The sequence below is a fragment of the Oncorhynchus clarkii genome, chromosome 26 (assembly GCF_045791955.1).
Source record: "Oncorhynchus clarkii lewisi isolate Uvic-CL-2024 chromosome 26, UVic_Ocla_1.0, whole genome shotgun sequence".
Classification (NCBI taxonomy): Eukaryota; Metazoa; Chordata; class Actinopteri; order Salmoniformes; family Salmonidae; genus Oncorhynchus; species Oncorhynchus clarkii.
In genome coordinates, this window is record NC_092172.1 from 34,537,395 (window position 1) to 34,546,541 (window position 9,147).

Here is a 9,147-nt window from a genome sequence, read left to right on the forward strand (position 1 = left end):
TCTCAAGGCTACAGTCAAAACCACTCCTCCTCCTGAGATCCTTCTGCCTCATCAATAATCAATAACCTGTCATGTTTTCCTGAGTAACTTACCCTGATCCCAGTGACTAAATATGAAATGTTTACATCAACATGTATAATGAGGAACTAAATTAAGGAACTTAAGTTAGTGTTATTATGGAAAGTGGATGTTTTTCAATTAGTGTTATTGACGCTAGGATTTTTCATTTACTGATATATCATTTTTGGCTAATGATTCTACTATTGGCTGTTATAGTCGATAGATACATTCTTTTGAAAATAAAGAAATACGGTATGGTGCTTATTAATTTATGTCTTAAAGTGAGGTGGGCTGTGTAGGTGTGTGTGCATGCACATATGAGTGTGTAAATAAGTGAGTAAGTGTGTGTGTGTTATCGTGACTTGTGAGTGTTCTCATGAGTGAGTAAGCGTGTGAGTGTGTGTGTGTGTGTGTAGTTGTTAGTGACTGTGTGTGTACTCATGTGTGTGTGTGCGTGTGCATGAGTCTGCGAGTGAGTGTGTGTATAAGTGTGTGTGAGGCCTTACCACTCCAGTCATTCATTAGCACCATGCCAAAGATGTGTTGGTGGGCTCTCTCTATGGGAATGGGCTCACCAAGACGATTACCTCCACCTACAAAGAATGCCTGAGAGAGAAAAAAAGAGCCAGCGAGAGAGAGAGACATAGAGAAAGAGAACCAGCGAGAGAGAGAGAGACATAGAGAGAGAAAGAGAGCCAGCGAGAGAGAGAGACAGAGAGCCAGTGAGAGAGAGACATAGAGAGAGAAAGAGAGCCAGCGAGAGAGAGACAGAGAAAGAGAGGCAGCGAGAGAGAGAGAGAGAGAGAGACAGCGAGAGAGAGAGAAATGAGATAAAAGGCAGAGAAAGAGAGTGAGAGAGACAGATCATTGTTTTGTGATACCATTGATATGAACCATCTCCTTGGTTGTAATAAAGTGTAGCTATATAAAGTGTATACTGACCATCTCCAGCTCAATGTCCAGCTGCTTGGACTGGCCAAACACAGGAGGCTTAGCTAAGAGAGAACACAATGGAAGAGGAAGACCGTTAGTGAGGGACACAAAAACAAAGTGACACTGGTCTGAGAGGTTTTGTGTGTGTGTGTGTGTGTGTGTGTGTGTATTTCCTTTTGAATTCAGAGTCTGCTTTGATTTTCAGACTAGGCGTTGTGTTTCATTACATTGGTCGGGTCTCATCTGTCCAGAGGGTCTGCGTATGGGGGTCCCAGACACCACTATGGAAGAAGCCCTGCCATGATACCCCACGGGCAGCCTCAACCTGAGGGACACAATCAGTCAGTCAAACAAACATAATAATCATTTGGGAGGAGGGGGGGGGGGGGGGGGGGGGTTATATTTGTCCTGTCTCACATAAGTGTTTCTTGCATATCCCAACTCCCCCTAAGACAGCCACAGGGAGTGTGATCACCATTGTCAAGAGCCCCTAGAGACATTGGGGTTAAGTGCCTTGCTCAAGGGCACAGGGACCATTTTTTTTCACATTATCAGCTCCGGGATTGGAACCAGCAACCTTTTGGTTACTGGACCAACACTCTAACCTTGAGGCTACCAATCAATTATTCAGCCAGCCAGCCCAATAAACAGGCAATTAGTCAGTCAGCCAGCCAGTCAGTCAGTTAGCCAGCCAGTCAATGCGTCAGTCAGCCAGCCAGTCAAACAAACAGCTAGTCAATCAGTCAGGCAATCGTTCAGTTAATCAACCAATCAATCAGTTTGTTTAAAACATTGTACAAATACAGAAATACGGATCCAGAGAGAGTAAGAAATGAAGAAAAATGGAAAGAGAGACAGAAAGAAGAGAGGTTCTACATAGAGGTTCCCAAACATGACAAAGACAACAGCCATATGAACAGCAGCTGTGGTGTCTGAAGGATGGTGCAGTGTTGGACTACAGACTCACTGACTGACTGGAAGGATGGTGAAGTGTTGGACTACAGACTCACTGACTGACTGGAAGGATGGTGCAGAGTTGGACTACAGACTCACTGACTGACTGGAAGGATGGTGCAGAGTTGGACTACAGACTCACTGACTGACTGGAAGGATGGTGGAGTGTTGGACTACAGACTCACTGACTGACTGGAAGGATGGTGCAAAGTTGGACTGCAGACTCACTGACTGACTGACTGGAAGGATGGTGCAGAGTTGTACTGCAGACTCACTGACTGGAAGGATGGTGCAGAGTTGGACTGCAGACTCACTGACTGGAAGGATGGTGCAGTGTTGGACTGCAGACTCACTGACTGACTGACTGGAAGGATGGTGCAGTGTTGGACTGCAGACTCACTGACTGACTGACTGGAAGGATGGTGCAGTGTTGGACTGCCGACTCAATGACTGACTGACTGGAAGGATGGTGCAGTGTTGGACTGCAGACTCACTGACTGACTGACTGGAAGGATGGTGCAGTGTTGGACTGCAGACTCACTGACTGGAAGGATGGTTCAGTGTTGGACTGCCGACTCACTGACTGACTGACTGGAAGGATGGTGCAGTGTTGGACTGCCGACTCACTGACTGACTGACTGGAAGGATGGTGCAGTGTTGGACTGCCGACTCACTGACTGACTGACTGGAAGGATGGTCCAGTGTTGTACTGCAGACTCACTGACTGACTGACTGGAAGGATGGTGCAGTGTTGTACTGCAGACTCACTGACTGACTGACTGGAAGGATGGTGCAGTGTTGGACTGCAGACTCACTGACTGACTGGAAGGATGGTGCAGTGTTGGACTGCCGACTCACTGACTGACTGACTGGAAGGATGGTGCAGTGTTGGACTGCAGACTCACTGACTGGAAGGATGGTGCAGTGTTGGACTGCAGACTCACTGACTGGAAGGATGGTGCAGTGTTGGACTGCCGACTCACTGACTGACTGACTGGAAGGATGGTGCAGTGTTGGACTGCAGACTCACTGACTGGAAGGATGGTGCAGTGTTGGACTGCAGACTCACTGACTGGAAGGATGGTGCAGTGTTGGACTGCCGACTCACTGACTGACTGACTGGAAGGATGGTGCAGTGTTGGACTGCAGACTCACTGACTGACTGGAAGGATGGTGCAGTTTGTGAAAGAACTGAAACCGCCCGAGCGCTCCAGTCAATTAGAGAAAACTAATTGTCATAGGTCACAGTACAGCACCAGGCCTTAGCACGTTTCTCTCTCTTTCTCCCTCTCTATCTTGTTCTCTCACTTTTAATTCTTATTTCATCCTTTCTCTTTTCTTATTTTTCCCTCTCCCTCGTATTCTCTCCTCTTCTATCTCTCTTTTTATTTATCATTTATTTTTCTCACCGTGTCTCTCTCCAAAAACTACCAGGAGAGATAAAAACAACTCAAACAAGAGTGGTTTTCAGAGAACTTGACCAATATGATTAGTTAGAGAGTTACTCTGTCTACATCTAATAATATGGTTAGTTAGTGAGTTACTCTGTCTACATCTAATAATATGGTTAGTTAGTGAGTTACTCTGTCTACATCTAATAATATGGTTAGTTAGTGAGTTACTCTGTCTACATCTAATAATATGGTTAGTTAGTGAGTTACTCTGTCTACATCTAATAATATGGTTAGTTAGTGAGTTACTCTGTCTACATCTAATAATATGGTTAGTTAGTTACTCTGTCTACATCTAATAATATGGTTAGTTAGTTACTCTGTCTACATCTAATAATATGGTTAGTTAGTGAGTTACTCTGTCTACATCTAATAATATGGTTAGTTAGTTACTCTGTCTACATCTAATAATATGGTTAGTTAGTGAGTTACTCTGTCTACATCTAATAATATGGTTAGTTAGTTACTCTGTCTACATCTAATAATATGGTTAGTTAGTTACTCTGTCTACATCTAATAATATGGTTAGTTAGTGAGTTACTCTGTCTACATCTAATAATATGGTTAGTTAGTGAGTTACTCTGTCTACATCTAATAATATGGTTAGTTAGTGAGTTACTCTGTCTACATCTAATAATATGGTTAGTGAGTTACTCTGTCTACATCTAATAATATGGTTAGTGAGTTACTCTGTCTACATCTAATAATATGGTTAGTTAGTGAGTTACTCTGTCTACATCTAATAATATGGTTAGTTAGTGAGTTACTCTGTCTACATCTAATAATATGGTTAGTTAGTGAGTTACTCTGTCTACATCTAATAATATGATTAGTTAGTGAGTTACTCTGTCTACATCTAATAATATGATTAGTTAGTGAGTTACTCTGTCTACATCTAATAATATGGTTAGTTAGTGAGTTACTCTGTCTACATCTAATAATATGATTAGTTAGTTACTCTGTCTACATCTAATAATATGGTTAGTTAGTGAGTTACTCTGTCTACATCTAATAATATGGTTAGTTAGTTACTCTGTCTACATCTAATAATATGATTAGTTAGTGAGTTACTCTGTCTACATCTAATAATATGATTAGTTAGTGAGTTACTCTGTCTACATCTAATAATATGGTTAGTTAGTGAGTTACTCTGTCTACATCTAATAATATGATTAGTTAGTGAGTTACTCTGTCTACATCTAATAATATGATTAGTTAGTGAGTTACTCTGTCTACATCTAATAATATGGTTAGTTAGTGAGTTACTCTGTCTACATCTAATAATATGGTTAGTGAGTTACTCTGTCTACATCTAATAATATGGTTAGTTAGTTACTCTGTCTACATCTAATAATATGGTTAGTGAGTTACTCTGTCTACATCTAATAATATGGTTAGTTAGTGAGTTACTCTGTCTACATCTAATAATATGGTTAGTTAGTATGTGGGGAATGAAAACAGAGATATACACTGAGTGAACAAAACATTAAGAACACCTTTCTAATACTGAGTTGCATCCCCCCTCCTCAATTCGTCGGAGCATGGACTACAAGATGTCAGAAGCGTTCCACAGGGATGCTGTCCCATGTTGACTCCAATGCTTCCCACAGTCGTGTCAAGTTGGCTGGATGTCCTTTGTGTGGTGGACCATTCTTGACACACACAGGAAACTGTTGAGTGTGTAAAACCCAGCAGCGTTGCAGTTCACGACAAAAACCGGTACGCCTGGAACCTACTACCATACCCCGTTCAAATGCACTTCAATCTTTTGTCTTGCCCATTCACCCTCTGCACACATACACTATCTATGTTTCAATTGTCTTAATGATTCAATTATTATTTAACCTGTCTCCTCCCCTTCATCTACACTGATTGAAGTGGATTTAACAAGTGACATCAATAAGGGATCATATCTTTCACCTGGATAGTCTATGTCACAGAAAGAGCAGATGTTCTTAATGTTTTGTCCACTCAGTGTAGTTGTGGAACAGGGAACCCTACAGGGAACCCTACAGGGAACCCTATTCCCTTTGTAGTTTACTACTTAGACAAGAGCTTTTTGGGCCGAGTGGCGCAGCAGTTTAAGGCACTGCATCTCAGTGCTAGAGGCATCACTACAGACCCTGGTTCGATTCCAGGCTGCTTCACAACCGGCCGTGATTGGGAGTCCCATAGGGCGGCGCACAATTGTCACAGCGTCGTTAGGGTTTGGTAGTACGTCATCGTAAATAACAATTTGTTCTTAACTGACTTGCCTAGTTAAGTAAAGGTTAAAAATAAAAATAATTGTGCACTATAAAGGGAATAGGAGGCCATTTGGGACACAGATGAAGTGTTGGTTGTCATATCATACCAGTTGGGCATCAGGGCATTCTCCTTCCCTCGGAACATAATGCCAACATTGGTGGCATGGTCCCTGGATGAGTAGAAGTCAGTGTAGTCACCTGTGTGTGGTTATATATAGATGCATGTTTGTGTGTGTGATGGAGAGAGAGAAAGAGGGCAATTAAGTGACACTGTTAAATATGTACAGTGAACCAATGATCAGCCTTCAGAACCTTTAGATAGCAAACATTTAGATAGCAAACAAATCTCACATTCACTAGTAAAGTTATATTGGTTAACAGCGCCCCCTCTTGTTCAATTATACAAACACCTCAATTGCATTGTCTAGACTCCTCATGTCCTATCTCCTTGCTTCCTTCTCAAACACATTGGATGATCCTCTCATCTGATACAGGGTCAGATTTTGTTTAATACCACAGAGTTAAAGTTAGCAATGGCAGAGCCATAAATCTGATCCTAGGTCTATGCTTAGGGACAACTGTAGGACACATCAAGCTCAGTGAAGAGACAGGAGGAGTGAAATATTGGGTGCATGTCAATAGTCTAAAGTGGCTTCCTCTCCTTGCCTCTTGTCCTACTGTTAAACAACTCACCTATCTCAGCAGGCAGATGCATCGTGGCTGAACTCTTATGGAAGAACGCTCTGAGACATAAACACACACACATTACAGAAAAGTAAACACACACACATTACAGAAAAGTAAACATGCTATAAACCATGATAGAAAATTAAAGGATAAGGGAATACAAGAACATAATATGATTTTGATTGCGGCCAAAAACCATATCATAAACAATTAATATAATAATTCAATATATTTGACATGAACTGTTGAAGTGTTATAGAAGTACTATAGAAGTGATATAGAAGTGTTATTGAATATAGAAGTGCTATAGAATATAGAAGTGTTATAGAATATAGAAGTGTTATAGAATATAGAAGTGTTATAGAATATAGAAGTGTTATAGAATATAGAAATGTTATAGAATATAGAAATGTTATAGAATATAGAAGTGTTATAGAATATAGAAGTGTTATAGAATATATAAGTGTTATAGAGTATAGAAGTGTTATAGAATATAGAAGTGTTATAGAATATAGAAGTGTTATAGAATATAGAAGTGTTATAGAATATAGAAATGTTATAGAATATAGAAATGTTATAGAATATAGAAATGTTATAGAATATAGAAATGTTATAGAATATAGAAGTGTTATAGAATATAGAAATGTTATAGAATATAGAAGTGTTATAGAATATAGAAGTGTTATAGAAAATAGAAGTGTTATAGAATATAGAAGTGTTATAGAATATAGAAGTGTTATAGAATATAGAAGTGTTATAGAGTTTAGCAGTGTTATAGAATATAGAAGTGTTATAGAATATAGAAGTGTTATAGAATATAGAAATGTTATAGAATATAGAAGTGTTATAGAATATAGAAGTGTTATAGAATATAGAAGTGTTATAGAATATAGAAATGTTATAGAATATAGAAGTGTTATAGAATATAGAAGTGTTATAGAATATAGAAGTGTTATAGAATATAGAAATGTTATAGAATATAGAAGTGCTATTGAAGTGCTTCTTACATATGGCAAAATCCAATAAATAATTGTAAAAAAGTGCTACAGAAGTGCTGGAGGCTGACCTGCTCCTGAGGCTGACGTCGTCTCTGAGCGTGGTCTCGTTGGCAGACAGCAGCTGCTGTAGACTCCTCCTGGCCTCCCTCCATGCCTCGTACCCCAGACCCATGAACGCATTCAGGGTCGGCTAGTCGAGAGGTTGGAACATATGATGGAGGAAACGCATTAAAATCTAAAGTTTTATTTGATTTTATACTGTACATAGCCCTCATAACAAGTAACCCAGGCTGGACCCCCAAGGAGCAAGTAACAGCACAGTGGCAAGGAAAAACAACCTAAAAGGAAGAAACTTCAAGAGAAAATAGGCATGTTTGCAAGTTGAATGCAAGTCCAATTTGTTTTGACGTTGGTGTGGGGGCGGCTCTCACTCATGCAAGCAGGTCTCTTCATTGACGCCCCCAGGGGTGGAAATGGGGGGAACCGGGTTCCAGGAGGGAAAATATCCTCGGGGGAAACTGTGCATTTAAGATTGAATTCAAGGAGTGAAATCATGATAGAAAATATTCTTCTTCTTTCATTTCCTGTTGATAGCCTCATCATGCTGTTGAAATCACATGAGGTTTCTCTCCTTGTCTCATTCCCCTATCAGCACTAATGTGACAGAACTGGACAGGCGAAAGACAATTCCCAGTAGGAATTCACCATTGTGCTTTAACGGATCCTGTTATGTCAGAGCAGCACCCAGCTGACGGGGGAGACAGTTGGGAGGCAGCAGCACACAAGGCCTGTAGACAATAGTGGTATTAGGGACCCATTCACAGGCAGAGGGCGAGAGGAGACACTCCAAACCAATTCACACTACTCGCTTGTAGATTTAATGTACTGTACAGTCCACAATATATGAAGCCTACATCCTAATTGATGACTCGGGTATGGATTTTCTCAAGGAAGAAAAGCAGTGCATCGTGGCCATTGGATAGACCTACCCTCCTAGCATACTGCACTATTGGCTACATAAGGTAGGCCCATGTAGCTGTAAGTAAACTAGTGGAGATACATAGTAAACGTGCCATGTTACATTACCAGGGAAATGCATAATGTATATTGCCATCAGTGCCGATAAGAAATATCAACCATCAATACGAGACATTGAGGAGCATTATACATGTTGATGGCCTTACCTGGTCAAACACATCCTGGTGATTGGAGAGCACAGGGCCTCTGAAGAGTGATTTTATAACACTCAAATCCAAAATCTGATCTCCAATCGCAACCCCAATCCGGTGCCTGGGCTAAGTGACACGAGACATTTGTGAAAACAGTAAACAGGAATGAAATACCAAAATGGAACGATATTGGAGAAGCTACTTTGTAAACTACAATGTTTCATCCAAGAGAACCTCACGTTTCCACAGTGGTTTGTAACATTTTATCCCAAGAAAATCAATTTACATGCCCTAGTTTTATGGCACAGGAGACTGTGTAGGAAAACCGATTCAACTAAAAGTACAACACATTTAGCGTCATACTCACATTTTCCGGTGTCGAGAACACGCCATATGGTAAATTGTGATAGGAGAAGTCGGACTTTTCGTCAATTTTTACAAAAGACATTTTGAAATTGCAGTTGTACTCCGGTATACTTTCCAAGGTAAGCAACAGCGTGAGTAACTTCTTCCAGATGTTGACCGCAGCCATAGAACAGCCCGCCTCCCACAGAATGAACCAACGACCAATAGGAAACGCTCTCTTATATCCACCCTTTTTCAAGAACTGTGATGAACCCAAAAAGGTTTGAAAATGACTCAGCAAAAA

The 9,147-nt window shown here is 40.6% G+C and overlaps 1 protein-coding gene across 1 annotated transcript in view; it reads right to left on the reverse strand.

Moving 5' to 3' along the window:
- LOC139384534 (fumarylacetoacetase-like) overlaps positions 1–9,057 on the reverse strand; it is a 28,320-nt gene extending 19,263 nt beyond the window's left edge. Inside the window, exons 1-8 of the mRNA XM_071129369.1 lie at positions 8,866–9,057; positions 8,514–8,624; positions 7,398–7,519; positions 6,338–6,387; positions 5,752–5,842; positions 1,221–1,318; positions 1,003–1,055; positions 567–666 (exon numbers count right to left, since the gene is read on the reverse strand). Coding sequence (XP_070985470.1) covers positions 567–666; positions 1,003–1,055; positions 1,221–1,318; positions 5,752–5,842; positions 6,338–6,387; positions 7,398–7,519; positions 8,514–8,624; positions 8,866–9,030 — 790 coding nt within the window. The 5' untranslated portion in view covers positions 9,031–9,057. The remainder of the gene's footprint in view (positions 1–566; positions 667–1,002; positions 1,056–1,220; positions 1,319–5,751; positions 5,843–6,337; positions 6,388–7,397; positions 7,520–8,513; positions 8,625–8,865) is intronic.
- Between the last annotated feature and the right edge of the window lie 90 nt (positions 9,058–9,147).